The sequence below is a fragment of the Oncorhynchus tshawytscha genome, linkage group LG33, assembly GCF_018296145.1.
Source record: "Oncorhynchus tshawytscha isolate Ot180627B linkage group LG33, Otsh_v2.0, whole genome shotgun sequence".
Taxonomy (NCBI): domain Eukaryota; kingdom Metazoa; phylum Chordata; class Actinopteri; order Salmoniformes; family Salmonidae; genus Oncorhynchus; species Oncorhynchus tshawytscha.
Window position 1 is genome coordinate 28644678 of NC_056461.1, and position 22850 is coordinate 28667527.

The 22850-nt window shown below is 47.9% G+C and overlaps 1 protein-coding gene and 1 long non-coding RNA gene across 3 annotated transcripts in view; both read right to left on the minus strand.

Moving 5' to 3' along the window:
• Positions 1 to 2514: 2514 nt before the first annotated feature.
• Positions 2515 to 4918, minus strand: LOC112231079. Its single transcript, XR_002950413.2, has 3 exons — positions 3687 to 4918; positions 3380 to 3529; positions 2515 to 3155 (listed from the first exon to the last, which is right to left on the minus strand). It is a non-coding gene; the product is annotated as an uncharacterized LOC112231079 (long non-coding RNA).
• Positions 4919 to 7062: 2144 nt separating this feature from the next.
• The window catches only part of smarcad1b (SWI/SNF-related, matrix-associated actin-dependent regulator of chromatin, subfamily a, containing DEAD/H box 1 b), a 36315-nt gene continuing 20527 nt past the window's right edge, over positions 7063 to 22850 (minus strand). For both annotated transcript variants that reach the window (XM_024397612.1, XM_024397611.1), the window contains exons 7-22: positions 12229 to 12668; positions 11890 to 12086; positions 11634 to 11724; positions 11375 to 11474; positions 11175 to 11234; positions 10930 to 11005; positions 10323 to 10458; positions 9936 to 10067; positions 9682 to 9777; positions 9264 to 9381; positions 9001 to 9116; positions 8721 to 8909; positions 8273 to 8391; positions 7763 to 7945; positions 7491 to 7606; positions 7063 to 7318 (exon numbers count right to left, since the gene is read on the minus strand). In XM_024397612.1, the coding sequence (XP_024253380.1) occupies positions 7257 to 7318; positions 7491 to 7606; positions 7763 to 7945; positions 8273 to 8391; positions 8721 to 8909; positions 9001 to 9116; positions 9264 to 9381; positions 9682 to 9777; positions 9936 to 10067; positions 10323 to 10458; positions 10930 to 11005; positions 11175 to 11234; positions 11375 to 11474; positions 11634 to 11724; positions 11890 to 12086; positions 12229 to 12668 (2231 nt within the window). In that variant the 3' untranslated portion in view covers positions 7063 to 7256. The remainder of the gene's footprint in view (positions 7319 to 7490; positions 7607 to 7762; positions 7946 to 8272; positions 8392 to 8720; positions 8910 to 9000; positions 9117 to 9263; positions 9382 to 9681; positions 9778 to 9935; positions 10068 to 10322; positions 10459 to 10929; positions 11006 to 11174; positions 11235 to 11374; positions 11475 to 11633; positions 11725 to 11889; positions 12087 to 12228; positions 12669 to 22850) is intronic.

A 22850-nucleotide genomic window follows, 5' to 3' on the forward strand; every position in this document is an offset into this window, starting at 1 on the left:
ATACCTAATGAATACAACACAGCTTTGCTGTTACCTATGTCTCATAAACAAATGGTTTTGGCCATGTTTGGAAACAAAGCTTCTCATTCCAACCATGAGGTTCTGCTTGGCTCTTAAAATGATTACCAACTTTACCCTATTCATGTAAAAAAAAACACAAAAAAAACCTGCTCTTGGGTAAAGTATATCTATCTACTTGAATACAAAGTTAAATCCCCCTTCACCTAAACTGAAGACTATAATTTTTGGTTACACGATTATACAATAACTGTGCCAGTCCAAGTTAATGTATACACAGCTGAAATTATTGACCAAAAGTTATCATGTCAAAAAACCTCCTGTCCCCTCAAAAACAAATGCATATCCTTGTAGTTAAGAATAAGATCCAACTTACATGCATCCTGCAAATAGATTATTACACCTTGCATACAATTGACATGAATATAACACTTGACCCAAAATATTAATTTCATTATTATAAGGAAGATTTGTCTTTATACCAATATAAAACATGTTTGTTATAGACACTCATCTTTATCACCACATGGACAACACAATTAAAAAGGCGCTAATACAACGTTTTAAATAAATCATTTGTTGGAAGCGAAACTGACTCGCATAAATAAATCATCTAAACCAGGCACATAAACTAGAAGAAGCTCAGACACTGTTCTCCATATAATTAGTTGTTTTATTTTCACCCTCTCCCTTAGTCAATATTGTCCTGTTGTAGCCGATTAGTCAGGTCCATAATTATTGGCACCCTTGATAAAGATGAGCAAAAAAATATGAAATAAATACATACTGAGCTACAGTTGAAGTGGGAAGTTTACACACACTAAGATGACTGCGCCATTAAACAGCTTGGAAAATTCCAGAAAATTATGTCACGGCTTTAGAAGCTTCCGATAGATTAATTGACATAATTTGAGTCAATTGGAGGTGTACCTGTGGATGTACTTCAAGGCCTACCTTCAAACTCACTGCCTCTTTGCTTGACATCATGGGAAAATCAAAAGAAATCAGTCAAGACCTCAGAAAAACAATTGTAGACCTCCACAAGTCTGGTTCATCCTTGGGAGCAATTTCCAAGCGCCTGAAGGTACCACGTTCATCTGTACAAACAATAGTACGCAAGTATAAACACCATGGGACCACGCAGCCGTCATACCGCTCAGGAGGAGAGACGTTCTGTCTCCTAGAGATGAACGTACTTTGGTGCGAAAGGTGCAAATCAATCCCAGAACAGCAAAGGACCTTGTAAAGATGCTGGAGGAAACGGGTACAAAAATATCTAAAGCCACAGTAAAACGAGTCCTATATCGACATAACCTGAAAGGCCGCTCAGCAAGGAGGAAGCCACTGCTTCAAAACCGCCATAAAAGACAGACTACGGTTTGCAACTGCACATGGAGACAAAGATCGTACTTTTTGGAGAAATGTCCTCCTGTCGGATTAAACAAAACTAGAACTGTTTGGCCATAATGACCATCGTTATGTTTGGAGGAAAAAGGGGGAGGCTTGCAAGCCCAAAGAACACCATCCCAACCGTGAAGCACGGGGGTGGCAGCATCATGTTGTGGGGATGCTTTGCTGCAGGAGGGACTGGTGCACTTCACAAAATAGACAGTATCATTAGGCTGGAAAATTATGTGGATATATTGAAGCAACATCTCAAGACAGTCAGGAAGTTAAAGCTTGGTTGCAAATGGGTCTTCCAAATGGACAATGACCCCAAGCATACTTCCAAAGTTGTGAGAAAATGGCTTAAAGACAAAGTCAAGGTGTTGGAGTGGCCATCACAAAGCCCTGACCTCAATCATTTAGAAAATTTGTGGGCAGAACTGAAAAAGCATGTGCGAGCAAGGAGGCCTACAATCCTGACTCAGCAGCTCTGTCAGGAGGAATGGGCCAAAATTCATCCAACTTATTGTGGGAGCTTGTGGAAGGCTACCTGAAACGTTTGACCCAAGTTAAATTTAAAGGCAATGCTACCAAATACTAATTGAGTGTATGTAAACTTCTGACTCACTGGGAATATGATGAAAAAAAATACAATCTGAAATTACTATTATTCTGACATTTCACATTCTTAAAATGAAGTGGTGATCCTAACTCACCTAAAACAGGGAATTTTTACTAGGATTAAATGTCAGGAATTGTGAAAAACTGAGTTTAAATGTATTTGGCTAAAGTTTATATAAACTTCCGACTTCAACTGTATAGTGTGTGATCAAATATTTTAGGGGAAATCATATTTTATACAATTGCTCCGAGAAAGATGTTTAACAAATATTTTTTTTATTTTTAAGATGGGTCAAAATGATTGGCATCCGTTTTCCATACTCTAGCACCCTCCCCTTGTGAGGATAACACAGCCTTTTACTAAAATATTTTATGAGATTGGAGAACGTTTGGAGGGGGGTTAGGCTATTCCTCCATACAGAAAGTTTCCAGATCCTTGATATCCTTAGACTGTCCTCTTCAATTCAAACCACAGGTTTTCAATGGGGTTCAAGTCTGAACATTGAGATGGCCATTGCAAAATAATGATTTTGTGGTCAATTAACAATTTCCTTGTGGATATTGATTAACGCTTGGGGTTATGGTTTTACTGGAAGAACCACTTGCGGCCAAGTGTCAGCCACCTGACCGAGGCAACCAGGTCTTATTTCCACTTGGTGTTGAAATATAAAAAAAAAACAGGAAAATCACATTAACTACAATTCCCCTTTAAACAAAATGTCTTTCTTTGAGAAATTATAGCCCAGTACGTCTTTTTTGCACATCTTTTTTTTTTATGTTCACCTTTATTTAACCAGGTAGGCTAGTTGAGAACAAGTTCTCATTTACAACTGCGACCAGGTCAAGATAAAGCATAGCAGTTCGACACATACAACACCCTTTATCAAGGGTGCCAATAATGATGGACCTGACTGTATGTTGAGGACAGAGGACAAATCAACATCTTCAAGGCAAGCTCAATGACAAACTCCATTTCAGCTCTTTTCACTGCAGGACGTAGCATGTGAAACCCCCGCGCTGCTCTCGCAGACGCTGGCCGTGACGTAGCATGTTGAGGATGCCCTGGAAGCGCTTGTCAACTGTCATCCAAGTGAACTCTTTAATGTCCACCTCCTCAATGAAAAATAGACCTGTAGGGGAACACAGGAGTATTGAGACAGGAAGTAAGTTAGTTCCCGCCAGTACCCAGGCGGCCATCCTTGACCAAATGTTGTCAAAACTATCTGGATCAGAACACAATGGTACTTTCTTGGAAGAAATGACAACTCCGACAACAGCAATGATCAACTGTGTTTTGTGTCATAGGGAAGGAAAGTACAAACCCTTGTTTGGAACTGTAGTTTGAGTGAGGTACCTTTTGTGTCATCCTCCTTAAATCGCTGATGAAGCTTGTGTGTGGCATTATTCAGGGTTTTTACTGGCAGGTGCAAGACTTTTTACTTCCCTGTTACGGCTGTGTTAACGCTTGCCACAGAAGCATTCAGCTGGTCATATGTCACACAGCCTTTCATGTATCAAGAGAAAAGAGTGATACAGAGGAAAGATATATTATAAACATGTATTTATTTTACTGGTAAAACCACCAAATCTGCAGTAACATCTTAAATAAAACTGCACTAAAAGTATATGGATGACCATGTGTGTTACTGAGGGGGACTCACTGAGGGATGGTCTTAAACTCTGGGTAGTTGATGAATTCAATCTCTTTGATCTGGGTCTTGGAGGTTTTCCTGAGGTGCTCCTGCTGGGTTGGCTGCACATGCACAGGTCCACTCGGTCTCACAGGCCCTCTTCCACTGGGGTATCAAAGGAGATTTTATTATTATTTTAAATAGGACAAAACATTTACAATGCATTTGGTTGGTACTCTGTAGCTTCTCCTGTTTCAACATCGTACAACGTTCCTTGGCATGTTGACCCTAAGCTGCGTTCCATCCTGTACCTCCTTCAGGAAGCACTCCTCTAGTTCCTGTGACAAAAATAAGTCAATCCCCATCAGTCCAGGGTTACAATTACAACTCAGATTTCACACTGACATAAAGGACAAACAGCATACTTTAAGATAAAGCAATCCAGACAAGCTAAAAAGGACCTGTAAAAATAGCATGTGAAGCATGTACGCAATACCTTCAGTAGGTCTTTTTGGCAGCCAACACATTATTCAAACTGATCAAGGAGTCCATCTATTGAAAGGACATTTGTCCCATCTTCCCTAGAATGATCCGCTTGTCATGATAATTTGCTGAAAATAAGCCTCAAATTTTAAGTTATGTTTCAAGAAGGTGATGAATGACCTGATGCTGTCAGAAAACCACTGAGTTTGTTTGATGAGGTGAGCTCTCTTCTCAGTTAACTTTTATATTATGTAGTTAGTGTTTCAGCTATCCCTTCGACAAGAGACATGCCCCGTATGTACCAGATCATCATACCAATTGTCCGCAGCTACAAGACCTGTCTGATGGATGAAATCCTGTCGTTCAAATGCAGGATTATATCCTCAAACTCGCAATGACTCAAATTGCTGAAAGAGAAGAATATGGTAAAGATGGCGCTGCTCAATGAAACGAAAAGAAGTCTATAAGATTTCCTGCTGTTCATTCAATGGCCACTGACATATGAATCTTGAATACAGTGCCTTCATAAAGTCTTACTCCACATATTATGTTACAGCCGGAATTCAAAATGGATTAAAAAAAATGTTTACCCTTCTACACACAATAACTCATAATGACAAAGTTAGAACATGTTTAGACATTTTTCCAAATATGTAGAAAATTATTCACACCAGAGTCAATACTTTGAAGACGCACCTTTAGTAGCGATTACAGCTTTGGGTCATCAATGGTGTCTATCAGCTTTGCACATCTGGTTTTGGGGATTTTCTTCCATTCTTCCTTGCAGATTTTCTCCAGCTCTGTTAAGTTAGATGGGGAGCAGCGGTAAACAGCAATCTTCAAGTCTTTACACAGATTTTCAAATGGGATTCAAGTCTGGGCTTTGGCTGGGCCACTCAAGGACGGTCACGTTCTGAAGCCATTCCAGCATTGCTTTAAATTTTCGCCCCAGTCTAAGGTCATTTGCACTCTGAAGCAGGTTCTCATTAAGGATGTGCCTGTATTCGGCGCCATTCATTGTTCCCTTACCAGTCTCCCAGTCCCTGCCCGTGGAAAAGTATCCCCATAGCATGACGCTGACATGCTTCACGGTAGCGATGGTGATAAGACAGGTGACGAGCTGTGCCTGGTTTGCGCCAGACATAGCGTTTTGCATTCAGGCCAAAGAGTTCAATTTTTGTCTAATTAGCCAACAGAATATTTTTCCTTCTCAGTCTTTCATGTGCATTTTTGCAAACTCTAGGTGTGCTGTCATGTGCTTTTTTCTCAGGAGTGGCTCCCGTCTGGCCACTCTCCCATGAATCCCAGATTGGTCAAATCAAGTCTAACTGGTCACATATACATGGTTAGCAGCTGTTATTGTGAGTGTAGTGAAATGCATGTGCTTCTAGTTCCAACAGTGCAGCAATATCTAACATGTAATCTAATAATTCCACAACAAAGACTGTTGCCCTTCTGGCAAGTTCTTCCATCTCAGCCAAGAAACTCTGTAGTTCTGTCAGAGTGGTCATTGGGTTCTTGGTCACTTCCCTGACCAAGGTCCTTCTTCCCAGTTGCTCAGTTGGGTTGGACAGCCAGCTTTAGACAGTTTGGATAATTCCATAACTTTTCCTACCCCAGTAAAATCACTCCTTTCAAATGGCACCCTTTTCTTGAGAGAAAAACAATTCACATTTCTTGCCCCCATTCATTTAACACGGAGAACCTTCTCCCTCTGACCAGCAGAAATACAAACAATTATCACAAGACAACTTCTGATGACCCTCGCCGATTCCACAGCACCCAACTCGGTTGTCACCCACCCTGAAACTGGGCTCCGAGAACATCCCCACACCTCCCACTTACGATACTTTGAAATCATTCACTTCCATTTGTTTTCCTGACATTTTTTAACAACTCAAGCTCACCCTCTTCCTCCCTCTTTTCCCCTCCATTCCTCCTCCGTATTCCAAGTATATGTCTCCTTATGATAATACTGCACCTCTCCTGACAAACATCTTGCCTTCCAAATGAAAGCCATTTAACCGGCTGCCACAATCGCTGTACAATCAGCACGAACCCCTCAGGCCCGACGTGCACTGTCAACTGTGGGACCTTATATAGACTGGTGTGTTTCTTTCTAAATCATGTCCAAACAATTGAATTGTTCACAGGTGGACTCCAATCAAGTTGTAATCACATCTCAAGGGCGATCAATGGAAATTGGATGCACCTGAGCTCAATTTGGAGTACATAACGGTATAACCTTAGAATGATTATTCCTTTCATAATAACTTAGCTGGACTTTACCGGATGAATGTATAGATTAATATATGAAGCTATACATGTATCAATTTCATGATACAGTTTATACTAAGGCACATGTTAGATAGCTTGCTATTTACAAATAAAACAGAAGTAACAATATAGTTTAAAAAAAGCATATAGTAGCTATGAAGCTTTGTCTTGTGTTCGTTCTTGTCAACTTTGCTACAGTAGTTATGCAAAGATTTTGGAACAAGACTACTAAGTGAAAATACATAGCTAGCCATCTAGGTTAGTTAATCAAGCCAATCTCATAGACCGTCTATCCATACTAGCTCAATCAAGTAAATTATGAATTTCGAGAACCACATTCACAACGCTGGCAAACTAGCTAAATTAGCTAACGTTAGTTTATCTGAATCTACACAAGATCACCGGTTTGTAAAACATGTTCTGACGAGTTGGCTACTTTTAGACGTGGGAAACAGCTAGGCTAGTTGGCTAATGTAATGTTCTGCCGGATGTTTCCTACAACCTCCGTCTTGGTAGCTAGCACTATTCGAATCTTCCCGCTGTGTTCAGAATGATCATCACTGCAATGCAGTTGCTCAGCCATCCAGACTGCGCCTGCGCTTCAAAATGTAGCCCCACATAAAATCATGGAAAGTTGGGACATCACTGCTTGTAATCTTTTATTACAAATGGTTGCAACAGTGACACAAAATGTCTTAGAAACATCATAAGGCAATAAACTTAAGAAACTATTTGTACATACAGTACAGTGAAGATAAGAGGACACATGCGGCATCCATGGCTCTGAATGCCCTGACAATCGACAACCTGGAGGACCCCTCCAGATAAATGGATACATCCTCACAGCCCCAGTGACGCCTTCAGAAGGGAGGCCATGTCTTCTGGTATCGAGTCCTCATCTCCTGACAAAGGAAATGCATCTAGTTTTAGCCCGTAAAATCTATCAATCGACTGTCAGCGAATATGTTCACTGGCAGGCTATATGAAAATGAATGTTGGAATGTGTTGGTATAGGCATGCGCGGTACAATATATGGTGGTTAATGTGAGAGATAGGAGGGGATAATGAGCTCACCGTCCTGGGACTGGGAAGCAGTCATATCCTGCTCCAGCTTGAGTTTCTTCTGACCGATGCGGAGCATGCCATCCTCTATAGAGTCCTTACTGATCAGCTTAATCACCTTCACAGTCCTGCAACATAAAGACGCCAGAATTTTACTACAAGGTATATACACTCACATCTACTGTATGAGCAACACAAGCTCAAAGGAAGCGCATAGCCTGGGTATGGCGGATAACGTTAGCAAACTGCTTGGGGGAAAACACAGTTTCCCGATCCTCACTGACCTTGTCTGTCCGACACGGTGACAGCGGTCCTCGGCCTGCTTATCATTGTAGGGGTTGCAGTCAATGTCGTGCAAGATGACCACATTGGCTGAGGTCAGGTTGATGCCCAGGCCACCAGCCTTAGTAGACATCAAGAACACAAAGATGTCCAACTCTGTGTTGTACTGGTCAATCAGCACAATTCTACAAGAGGATGGGAGAATTAACAGATCTATTAATGTCCATAAAGGCATATAAGACACTTCTATTAATAAGCATAATTTAAAATATAATGTAAAAAACATTGTGATTAACAGTTTAATTTGCATAATATCCAGAGTCCTTGGAAAAACCCCTGGTTGTGACCATTTTCAGTCCCTACTACGTATCAATCCATTCCTAAATGACTACGGCCTGTCATATCCTATCAGGAGATAAATTACAGCCTGTGTTCTGCTCATTGAACAGAATGGTAAGTACAGGGGGAAAAAAATAGCCTTGCAGATGTATGGACAGAGTTCAACATCCTACCTGTCAGACATGGGCGTTGATCCATCCAGTCGAATGTAGTGATGCTTCAAGTGCTTCAGGAACACCTCTAGAATGTCCAGCATCATGGTGAACTGGCTGAAGAGCACCACTCTATCCCCCTGACACAGAAACACAGTCACTGTGATTAATAACTACAGGACCGGAGGGATCAGAGAGAAAGAAAGAGAAATATAGAGATGTGGTTGACTGCATGTTGGAGGGGGGAAAGCCAAGAAAAGAGTGATTGTAATTGAGAGCAGGGAAGAGATGGAGTGTCTGACAGGTAGAGGAATGGGGAATAAAAGGGTGACTGGTTTTATGGGGAGGGGGGGGTGAAGAAACCACCAGAGAGGGAGATGGAGAAGACTATAGCTGGATCACTATGGGCAAGGCTTAATAGTGCATAATAAAGATGCTGTCTTCAATTGATCCACTGTAGCTTTCATACCTTGTTTTTGAGAGAGGCCAGAAGCTGTGTGAGCAGGCTGAGTTTCCCTGAGTCCAGGAGCATGTCTGTGTTCAGCTGATAGTCTTGTACGGACGGGTACTGAAGACAAAGTCGATGCAGCTCAAAGTCTGTCATGACCTCCATGTCCTCCTTGATCAGCGCTGGGTCTGCTTCACAGTGGGTCGGCTCCTGACGGGGTTAAGGGTCAAACCGAGTCTAAGCAATCACAGACTGACATCAAAACATTCTCTTCAAACACCAGTAAGTTTTCAGGTCTGACCTTGAGCATGAGTTGACTCATAGCAGCCAGTTTGGTAGTGGTATAATGCTCCCTGTGCAGCAGTGGGTGATTTGCCATCTTCCTCAACTGCATCATCACATTGGTCAGTTCTCGCTCTGTGGAGGACACATGGGCAACATATGGGTTTTAAATCAGATAATCGATGCACCTTAAAATTCTACTTGTGTTGCTATTTAATATTCTCTTAGGCTTTCCATCACTTTTCAAATGAACCAGATGCCTTCCTCCTCTCCCTAACATACTCTCTCCATTGGTGGATCCCTTGAGCTTCTGCATTAAGGCATTGTAGAGCTGCTGCTGCTGGTCACTCATGGCACAGAATTCTACCTTCTCCTCTTTGGCTGGGAGCTGCTTCAGCACCTGAGGCAGAGACGCAAGCCGCTGTAGTCATGTCAACCGAATGTCTCTTTGGGGCGAATCCTAACTCCCACTTAAATAGAATTTTCCCTTAGTCATGCATTGACGTCAATGGGAGACTACGGGGAAATCTGAAGTTATAGATTAGCCCCTAAGAAAACAGCACAGTAGAACTCTAAATGAACAATGAAAACAATGCACAATAGTATACAAGTACGAAGTACCGTGGTAGAGAATATATCACTGTCCCAAGTCATGCCATAACCCTATATGGTAATGAGCTTAGACCAAGCTGTTCCGTACCTCACTCTTGACACGTCTGAGGATGAAGGGTTTCATGATCAGTTTGGCATGAGAGATCCTCTCCATCTCAAAGCTGCTCTGCTCCTCTGATGATTTCTGACAGGAAATAAAAGATGACATCTCTCCAAAGGAAATCTTAGCATAGTCAGTGGGCTTTTATTAGCTAGACTTTTTGACCGGATGAGTCAAATTTGCTGCACACTAAGACAAATATATCTGGAGTGATCCCCGTATAGCATGCGTTCTAGCCTCACCATGGCAAACATGTTGGCGAGCTGTGCAGTGCTGCTGGAGAACATATCGGGCATGATGAAGTTGAGCAGGGACATGAGCTCCAGGAGGTTGTTCTGCACTGGAGTCCCAGTCAGCAGCAGACGGTACTTAGCCTGAGATCACATCACAATCAAATCTGATTCGATGAATATAGTACATTGTATAGCACCATGACAAAAAGTATCAGAATGCACTGCAGTGAAAAGATAGAAAGTGGGGTGACTCACAGGAGACAAACAAGACATTGCTCCGGCATGAAGCGGAACAGTTTAGAGGCTAACATTAAAACTTATCTTAAAATCATTATCACGCCAATCAATAATGGCTGTTATCAACCAAGGTGACCCCCACTCCTGCCATGTACTTACATTGATGGCCATGAGGTGGCGGTAGCGCAGCGAGCTCATGTTCTTCAGCATGTGGCCCTCATCGAACACGGCGTACTCCAGTTTGAGCTTTCGGAACAGGCTGCGGTCGTTGTCGTTGCTGGTGGTCAGAGCGTACCTGGCAGCGGAAACACAGCAGCTCAAGGAGCCATGCCAAACAACACAAGGTCCTCAGTGGTGTGTGAGGCATGACAACCGCTTGGTTACCGAGTCACAGGTACAGCTAACACGGAACCTTTCAGGTTTAGTCAAACGCTGAATATATTATCATGTTAGCAGAAGCCCAGCCGGGGGGACTTTACACGGCTGATGGCTTTACAAGATCGCCACTAATTCTGCTGGATATTACCTTAGGCACTTAGGGCTAAGTGTCTTGCTCAGAAGACACACAGTAGCTAAGACAGTAGGATGTGAACCTGTAGAATACTAGACTCAAGTGCAGTTCCAAGTATAAAACAGAAAAATAAATAACACTTAGCAGACACTCTTATCCAGAGCAATTAAGAGTTAAGTGCCTTGCTCAAGGGCACAGACATGTTTTTCACATGTCATTCTTACATAACAGTAATTTCTCAGATTTTAGACTTACGTAGAAATGATGATGTTGTAGTCGACCTGTCTGTTGAGAATATCATATCGAAGGTACTTGCGATCCTCCACAGACCCTAGACACACACAATATAAATAGGACTATCTATATTTAGTAATGCTGTCACTCATGGTGACTAAAACCAACGGGTTAAGTCTGTATAATCAAATAAACATAAAGCCTGAACCATGACAACCACAGTCTGATGAGTCACACAATTCAGAATGAATAGAAGATTCACTCACCATAGTACACCAGGACTTTGAGCCTGGGACACCACAGATTCAGCTCCCGCACCCAATTATCTGCAACAGAGAAGCAAAATCGTTTAAAAAAAAAAAAAAACATCTTAAAAGGATAGGAAAGTAACACTTGAATATTTTTGTCCATGCAGATCTCAAGGCATCATACAATCGGTGTGTGCAGCACTACTGTTAACGCTCACCCAGTGTGGAGGCAGGTACAGTGAGGAGATGTGGGCCCTTATTGCCCTCCTGGTACAGGCTGGCTAGGAACGAGATGGCCTGGATGGTCTTCCCCAAACCCTGCCAACAAAAGACAGGAGGTGGTGCATTACAGAAGCTCTACTTTTCAGACACCGACTTGGCACAACAAAAAGAGTCGCCTGCTTCCCAGCCACATTAACACAGGGTTAAGAGGATCTGAGATAAGCTGTTGGAGACTGGTCAGGAATAACAACTCACCATCTCATCAGCAAGGATTCCACTCAGGTTGTTCTGATGGAGCAGGGTCAGCCAATTTTGACCAATGAGCTGATAAGGCTTCAACTGGTATCTGGAGAGGACAAAGGAACACAGGAAACTCAGTAATGACAGAAAGACTGTTCAAGACTGCCTGTGTACATGTATGAGATCGTGTTGTTGACAAAAATCATTCTACATAACTACCTGAACGTGTGTATGTCAGTGAGATGAGTATAAAAACAGCAGCTCAACCCACTTCCCGTTGAGGATCTCAGGCTGTTTCTGGGAGCCCTTGTCCCTCTCCACCACTTGGGTCACGTCCTGCATCATCTTGTTGGCGATTTTCTCACACTTGGTCATGAGGCTGCGCACAACGTCCCGTTCCCTCAGGACCACACGGCAGCCCTGCACCAGGTCAGTGGAGAGGCCGTTCCCTCTGTCAAGAGCATCCAACTGGGGGAACACACAATCAATTACCCACAAGGTTACACTCAGGTTGTTCTGATGGAGCCCAGTCAGCCTTCAATTGGAACCCAGAGATGTCAGTGTGTGTGTGTGTTCATATCCATGCACACGAGTTCATTATACCCCTCACCAGATTCTCCCACTCGTTAAATGGGCGCAGCTCGACAATCCTCTGGGCCTTCTTCACAGAGCAGCCAGAGATGAGAGACAGCTCATCCAGCGATGCCTCCTGGAAGAACCTGAGAATCTGGCCCTTCACAAGAGACCCTGTTCCAACTTCCTGATCTGAGCCATCAGAGTTCAGCTCCACGCCCTCAGCAGAGTCATCAAATTCATCACTGGCCTCGTCTTCAGAGCTGGTGCCTGGCTCTGGTATCACCCTCCTCCTTCTGTCTGCTCCTTTGGTCGGCCTACTGATGGTCTTATCTACGGTCCCACTGGGAGGCTTGTGAGGTAGTGATGTGGGACAACCAGGGGGTTTGGCTGCTGGGCCTGCCTGATGTGCTGAGGCTTGGGGGGCTGAACTAGCTGATGATGATGCCTGGGTATCCCCTTGACTGGATCTCTCCCCTGATGAAGGAAACAGAAATCAGTCTGCAGGTCCTGGGAGGGATGTTGGGCCACCTACATACATTGACTTAAAAACAACACATGAAACTATGGCTGCAAGACAGAAAGGGACTTATCGCCCAAAAATAACGTTTTGGTTTTATATAAACGGATTCACTCAGGAACAGGCACACCATGAAACACACGCTGACAGAGAGAGAGACACACACACACACAAACCATGAAACACACGCTGACAGAGAGAGAGAGACACACACACACACACCATGAAACACACACTGACAGAGAGAGAGAGACACACACACACACACACACACACACACACCATGAAACACACGCTGACAGAGAGAGAGAGAGACACACACACCATGAAACACACGCTGACAGACACACACACACACAAACCATGAAACACACGCTGACAGAGAGAGAGAGACACACACACACACCATGAAACCATGAAACACACGCTGACAGAGACACACACACACACACCATGAAACACACGCTGACAGAGACACACACACACACACACCATGAAACACACGCTGACAGAGACACACACACACACACACACACACACACACACCATGAAACACACGCTGACAGAGAGAGAGACACACACACACACACACAACATGAAACACACGCTGACAGAGACACACACACACACACACCATGAAACACACGCTGACAGAGACACACACACACACACACACATACACACACACCATGAAACACACGCTGACAGAGAGAGAGACACACACACACACACACACACACACACACACACCATGAAACACACGCTGACAGAGAGAGAGACACACACACACACACACACACACCATGAAACACACACTGACAGAGAGAGAGAGACACACACACACCATGAAACACACGCTGACAGAGAGAGAGAGACACACACACACCATGAAACACACGCTGACAGAGAGAGAGAGAGACACACACACACACACACACACACACACACCATGAAACACACGCTGACAGAGAGAGAGAGAGACACACACACGCTGACAGAGAGAGAGACACACACACGAAACACACGCTGACAGAGAGAGAGAGAGACACACACGCTGACAGAGAGAGAGAGAGACACACACGCTGACAGAGAGAGAGAGAGACACACACGCTGACAGAGAGAGAGAGAGACACACGCTGACAGAGAAACACACGCTGACAGAGAGAGAGAGAGACACACACGCTGACAGAGAGAGAGAGACACACACGAAACACACGCTGACAGAGAGAGAGAGACACACACGTTGACAGAGAGAGAGAGAGACACACACACACGTTGACAGAGAGAGAGAGACACACACACACACGCTGACAGAGAGAGAGACACACACGCTGACAGAGAGAGAGAGACACACACGCTGACAGAGAGAGAGAGAGACACACACACGCTGAGAGAGAGAGACACACACACACGCTGAGAGAGAGAGAGACACACACACGCTGAGAGAGAGAGAGAGACACACACGCTGAGAGAGAGAGAGAGACACACACGCTGAGAGAGAGACACACACGCTGAGAGAGAGAGAGAGACACACACGCTGACAGAGAGAGAGAGAGAGACACACGCTGAGAGAGAGAGAGAGAGACACACGCTGCTGAGAGAGAGAGAGAGAGACACACGCTGAGAGAGAGAGAGACACACACGCTGACAGAGAGAGAGAGACACACACGCTGAGAGAGAGAGAGACACACACGCTGACAGAGAGAGAGAGACACACACGCTGAGAGAGAGAGAGACACAGAGAGAGAGAGAGAGAGAGAGAGAGAGAGAGAGAGACACACACGCTGACAGAGAGAGAGACACACACACGCTGACAGAGAGAGAGAGAGACACACACACGCTGACAGAGAGAGAGAGACACACACGCTGACAGAGAGAGAGAGACACACACACGCTGACAGAGAGAGAGAGACACACACACGCTGACAGAGAGAGAGAGACACACACACGCTGACAGAGAGAGAGAGAGACACACACACGCTGACAGAGAGAGAGAGAGAGACACACACACGCTGACAGAGAGAGAGAGAGAGAGACACACACACACGCTGACAGAGAGAGAGAGAGACACACACACACACACGCTGACAGAGAGAGAGAGAGAGACACACACACACACACGCTGACAGAGAGAGACACACACACGCTGACAGAGAGAGAGAGAGACACACACACGCTGACAGAGAGAGAGAGAGACACACACACACGCTGACAGAGAGAGAGAGACACACACACACACGCTGACAGAGAGAGAGACACACACACACACGCTGACAGAGAGAGAGAGACACACACACGCTGACAGAGAGAGAGAGACACACACACGCTGACAGAGAGAGAGAGAGACACACACACGCTGACAGAGAGAGAGAGAGACACACACACGCTGACAGAGAGAGAGAGAGAGACACACACACGCTGACAGAGAGAGAGAGAGACACACACACGCTGACAGAGAGAGAGAGAGACACACACACGCTGACAGAGAGAGAGACACACACACGCTGACAGAGAGAGAGAGACACACACACGCTGACAGAGAGAGAGAGACACACACACGCTGACAGAGAGACGCTGAGAGACACACACACACGCTGACAGAGAGAGAGAGACACACACACACGCTGACAGAGAGAGAGAGAGAGACACACACACACGCTGACAGAGAGAGAGAGAGACACACACGCTGACAGAGAGAGAGAGAGAGACACACACACGCTGACAGAGAGAGAGAGAGAGACACACACACAAGCTGACAGAGAGAGAGAGAGACACACACGCTGACAGAGAGAGAGAGAGAGACACACACACACGCTGACAGAGAGAGAGAGAGAGACACACACACACGCTGACACAGAGAGAGAGACACACACACGCTGACAGAGAGAGAGAGAGAGAGACACACACACGCTGACAGAGAGAGAGACACACACACGCTGACAGAGAGAGAGACACACACACACGCTGACAGAGAGAGAGAGAGAGACAGAGAGACACACACGCTGACAGAGAGAGACACACACACGCTGACAGAGAGAGAGAGAGACACACACACACGACTGAGAGAGAGAGAGAGAGAGAGAGAGACACACACGCTGACAGAGAGAGAGAGAGAGACACACACGCTGACAGAGAGAGAGAGAGAGACACACACACGCTGACAGAGAGAGAGAGAGACACACACGCTGACAGAGAGAGAGAGAGACACACACACGCTGACAGAGAGAGAGAGAGACACACACGCTGACAGAGAGAGAGAGACACACACACACACGCTGACAGAGAGACAGAGAGAGAGACACACACACACGCTGACAGAGAGAGAGAGACACACACACACGCTGACAGAGAGACAGAGAGAGAGAGACACACACACACGCTGACAGAGAGAGAGAGACACACACACACGCTGACAGAGAGAGAGAGAGACACACACGCTGACAGAGAGAGAGAGAGACACACACACACACGCTGACAGAGAGAGAGAGACACACACACTGACAGAGAGAGAGACACACACACACGCTGACAGAGAGAGAGAGAGACACACACACACGCTGACAGAGAGACAGAGAGAGAGAGACACACACACGCTGACAGAGAGAGAGAGAGAGACACACACACACGCTGACAGAGAGAGAGAGAGACACACACACACGCTGACACAGAGAGAGAGAGACACACACACACACACACGCTGACAGAGAGAGAGAGAGACACACACACGCTGACAGAGAGAGAGAGACGCTGACACACACGCTGACAGAGAGAGAGAGACACACACACGCTGACAGAGAGAGAGAGAGACACACACACGCTGACAGAGAGAGAGAGACACACACACACACGCTGACAGAGAGAGAGAGACACACACACACGCTGACAGAGAGAGAGACACACACACGCTGACAGAGAGAGAGACACACACACACGCTGACAGAGAGAGAGACACACGCTGACACACACGCTGACAGAGAGAGAGAGAGACACACACACACGCTGACAGAGAGAGAGAGAGACACACACACACACGCTGACAGAGAGAGAGAGAGACACACACGCTGACAGAGAGAGAGAGACACACACACATGCTGACAGAGAGAGAGAGACACACACACACGCTGACAGAGAGAGAGAGAGACACACACACACGCTGACAGAGAGAGAGAGAGACACACACACACGCTGACAGAGAGAGAGAGACACACACACGCTGACAGAGAGGGAGAGAGACACACACACACGCTGACAGAGAGAGAGAGACACACACACACACACGCTGACAGAGAGAGAGACACACACACACACACGCTGACAGAGAGAGAGAGAGACACACACACGCTGACAGAGAGAGAGAGAGACACACACACACACACACACACACACACACGCTGACAGAGAGAGACACACACACACACGCTGACAGAGAGAGAGAGAGACACACACACACACGCTGACAGAGAGAGAGAGACACACACACGCTGACAGAGAGAGAGAGAGACACACACACGCTGACAGAGAGAGAGAGAGACACACACACGCTGACAGAGAGAGAGAGAGACACACACACGCTGACAGAGAGAGAGAGAGACACACACACACGCTGACAGAGAGAGAGAGACACACACACACGCTGACAGAGAGAGAGAGAGAGACACACACACGCTGACAGAGAGAGAGAGAGACACACACACACGCTGACAGAGAGAGAGAGACACACACACGCTGACAGAGAGAGAGAGACACACACACACGCTGACAGAGAGAGAGAGACACACACACACGCTGACAGAGAGAGAGAGACACACACACGCTGACAGAGAGAGAGAGACACACACACGCTGACAGAGAGAGAGAGACACACACACACACACGCTGACAGAGAGAGAGCTGACAGAGACAGAGAGACACGCTGACAGAGAGAGAGACACACACACGCTGACAGAGAGAGACACGCACACACGCTGACAGAGAGAGACACGCACACACGCTGACAGAGAGAGACACACACACACGCTGACAGAGAGAGAGAGAGACACACACACGCTGACAGAGAGAGAGAGACACACACGCTGACAGAGAGAGAGACACACACGCTGACACACGCTGACAGAGAGAGAGAGACACACACACGCTGACAGAGAGAGAGAGAGACACACACGCTGACAGAGAGAGAGAGACACACACGCTGACAGAGAGAGAGAGAGACACACGCTGACAGAGAGAGAGAGACACACACGCTGACAGAGAGAGACACGCACACACGCTGACAGAGAGAGAGACACACACACACGCTGACAGAGAGAGAGAGAGACACACACGCTGACAGAGAGAGACACGCACACACACACGCTGACAGAGAGAGACACGCACACACACACGCTGACAGAGAGAGACGCTGACGACACACACACGCTGACAGAGAGAGACACGCACACACACACGCTGACAGAGAGAGACACGCACACACACGCGCTGACAGAGAGAGACACGCACACACACACGCTGACAGAGAGAGACACGCACACACACGCTGACAGAGAGAGACACGCACACACACACGCTGACAGAGAGAGACACGCACACACACGCTGACAGAGAGAGACACGCACACACACACGCTGACAGAGAGAGACACGCACACACACACGCTGACAGAGAGAGACACGCACACACACACGCTGACAGAGAGAGACACGCACACACACACGCTGACAGAGAGAGACACGCACACACACACACGCTGACAGAGAGAGACACGCACACACACGCTGACAGAGAGAGACACGCACACACACACGCTGACAGAGAGAGACACGCACACACACACGCTGACAGAGAGAGACACACACACACACGCTGACAGAGAGACACGCACACACACACGCTGACAGAGAGACACACACACACGCTGACAGAGAGAGACACACACACACACGCTGACAGAGAGAGAGACACGCACACACACACGCTGACAGAGAGAGACACACACACGCTGACACACACGCTGACAGAGAGAGACACGCACACACACACGCTGACAGAGAGAGACACGCACACACACACACTGACTGAGAGAGAGACACGCACACACACACGCTGACAGAGAGAGACACGCACACACACACGCTGACAGAGAGAGACACGCACACACACACGCTGACAGAGAGAGACACGCACACACACACACACTGACACACACACACGCTGACAGAGAGAGACACACACACACAGCTGACACACACGCTGACAGAGAGAGACACGCACACACACACGCTGACAGAGAGAGACACGCACACACACACGCTGACAGAGAGAGAGAGAGACACACACGCTGACAGAGACACACACACACACGCTGACAGAGAGAGACACGCACACGCACACACACACGCTGACAGAGAGAGACACACACACTGACACACACACGCTGACAGAGAGAGACACGCACACACACGCTGACAGAGAGAGACACGCACACACACGCTGACAGAGAGACACGCTGACACACACACACACGCTGACAGACGCTGACAGAGAGAGACACACACACACACACACACGCTGACAGAGAGAGACACGCACACACACACGCTGACAGAGAGAGACACGCACACACACGCTGACAGAGAGAGACACGCACACACACGCTGACAGAGAGACACGCACGCACACACACACGCTGACAGAGAGAGACACGACACACACACACACGCTGACAGAGAGAGACACGCACACACACACGCTGACAGAGAGAGACACGCACACACACACGCTGACAGAGAGAGACACGCACACACACACGCTGACAGAGAGAGACACACACACACACACGCTGACAGAGAGAGACACGCACACACACACGCTGACAGAGAGACACGCACACACACACGCTGACAGAGAGAGACACGCACACACACGCTGACAGAGAGAGACACACACACACGCTGACAGAGAGACAGACACACACACACACACGCTGACAGAGAGACACGCACACACACGCTGACACACACACACACACGCTGACAGAGAGAGACACACACACACACGCTGACAGAGAGAGACACGCACACACACACGCTGACAGAGAGAGACACGCACACACACACGCTGACAGAGAGAGACACGCACACACACGCTGACAGAGAGACACGCACACACACACGCTGACAGAGAGAGAGAGACACGCACACACACGCTGACAGAGAGAGACACGCACACACACACGCTGACACAGAGAGACACGACACACACACGCTGACAGAGAGAGACACGCACACACACGCTGACAGAGAGAGACACGCACACACACGCTGACAGAGAGAGACACGCACACACACGCTGACAGAGACACGCACACACACGCTGACAGAGAGAGACACGCACACACACGCTGACAGAGAGAGACACGCACACACACGCTGACAGAGAGAGACACGCACACACACGCTGACAGAGAGAGACACGCACACACACGCTGACAGAGAGAGACACGCACACACACACGCTGACAGAGAGAGACACGCACACACACACGCTGACAGAGAGAGACACGCACACACACACGCTGACAGAGAGAGACACGCACACACACACGCTGACAGAGAGAGAGACACGCACACACACACGCTGACAGAGAGAGACACGCACACACACACGCTGACAGAGAGAGACACGTACACACACACGCTGACAGAGAGAGACACACACACACGCTGACAGAGAGAGACACACACACACGCTGACACGCTGACAGACGCTGACAGAGACACGCACACACACACGCTGACAGAGAGAGACACGCACACACACGCTGACAGAGAGAGACACGCTGACAGACACACGCTGACAGAGAGAGACACGCACACGCACACACACACACACGCTGACAGAGAGACACGCACACACACGCTGACACACACACACACGCTGACAGAGAGAGACACGCACACACACACGCTGACAGAGAGAGACACGCACACACACGCTGACAGAGAGAGACACGCACACACACGCTGACAGAGAGACACGCACACACACACACACGCTGACAGAGAGAGACACTGACACACACACACACGCTGACAGAGAGAGACACGCACACACACACGCTGACAGAGAGAGACACGCACACACACACGCTGACAGAGACAGACACGCACACACACACGCTGACAGAGAGACACGCACACACACACGCTGACAGAGAGAGACACGCACACACACACGCTGACAGAGAGAGACACGACACACACACACGCTGACAGAGAGAGACACGCACACACACACGCTGACAGAGAGAGACACACACACACACGCTGACAGAGAGAGACACGCACACACACACACGCTGACAGAGAGAGACACGCACACACACACGCTGACAGAGAGAGACACGCACACACACACGCTGACAGAGAGAGACACACACACGCACACACACACACACGCTGACAGAGAGACACGCACACGCACACACACGCTGACAGAGAGACACGCACACACACACACGCTGACAGAGAGAGACACGCACACACACGCTGACAGAGAGAGACACGCACACACACACGCTGACAGAGAGACACGCACACACACACGCTGACAGAGAGAGAGACACACACACACACGCTGACAGAGAGAGACACACACACACACACGCTGACAGAGAGAGACACGCACACACACACACACGCTGACAGAGAGAGACACGCACACACACACGCTGACAGAGAGAGACACGCACACACACACGCTGACAGAGAGAGACACGACAGAGAGAGACACACACACACGCTGACAGAGAGAGACACGCACACACACACGCTGACAGAGAGAGACGCACACACACACACACGCTGACAGAGAGAGACACGCACACACACGCTGACAGAGAGAGACACGCACACACACGCTGACAGAGAGAGACACACACACACGCTGACAGAGAGAGACACGCACACACACGCTGACAGAGAGAGACACACACACACACACACGCTGACAGAGAGAGACACGCACACACACACGCTGACAGAGAGAGACACGCACACACACACGCTGACAGAGAGAGACACGCACACACACGCTGACAGAGAGAGACACGACACACACACACGCTGACAGAGAGAGACACACACACACACGCTGACAGAGAGAGACACACACGCTGACAGAGAGACACGCACACACACACACACACACGCTGACAGAGAGAGACACGCACACACACGCTGACAGACAGAGAGAGACACACACACACACACGCTGACAGAGAGAGACACGCACACACACGCTGACAGAGAGAGACACGCACACACACGCTGACAGAGAGAGACACGCACACACACGCTGACAGAGAGAGACACGCACACACACGCTGACAGAGAGAGACACGCACACACACGCTGACAGAGAGAGACACGCACACACACGCTGACAGAGAGAGACACGCACACACACGCTGACAGAGAGAGACACGCACACACACGCTGACAGAGAGAGACACGCACACACACGCTGACAGAGAGAGACACGCACACACACGCTGACAGAGAGACACGCACACACACGCTGACAGAGGGAGACACGCACACACACGCTGACAGAGAGAGACACGCACACACACGCTGACAGAGAGAGACACGCACACACACGCTGACAGAGAGAGACACGCACACACACGCTGACAGAGAGAGACACGCACACACACGCTGAAAGAGAGAGACACGCACACACACACACACGCTGACAGAGAGAGACACACACACACACACACACGCTGTAGTAGAATCTCAATTCAACGGCTCAGACACAAGAGGCATGTGGCAGGGTCTACAGTCAATCACGGACTACAGGAAGAAACCCAGCCCAGTCACGGACCAGGATGTCTTGCTCCCAGGCAGACTAAATAACTTTTTTGCCCGCTTTGAGTACAATACAGTGCCACTGACACGGCCTGCAACGAAAACATGCGGTCTCTCCTTCACTGCAGCCGAAGTGAGTAAGACATTTAGACGTGTTAACCCTCGCAAGGCTGCAGGCCCAGACGGCATCCCCAGCCGCGCCCTCAGAGCATGCGCAGACCAGCTGGCCGATGTGTTTACGGACATATTCAATCAATCCCTATACCAGTCTGC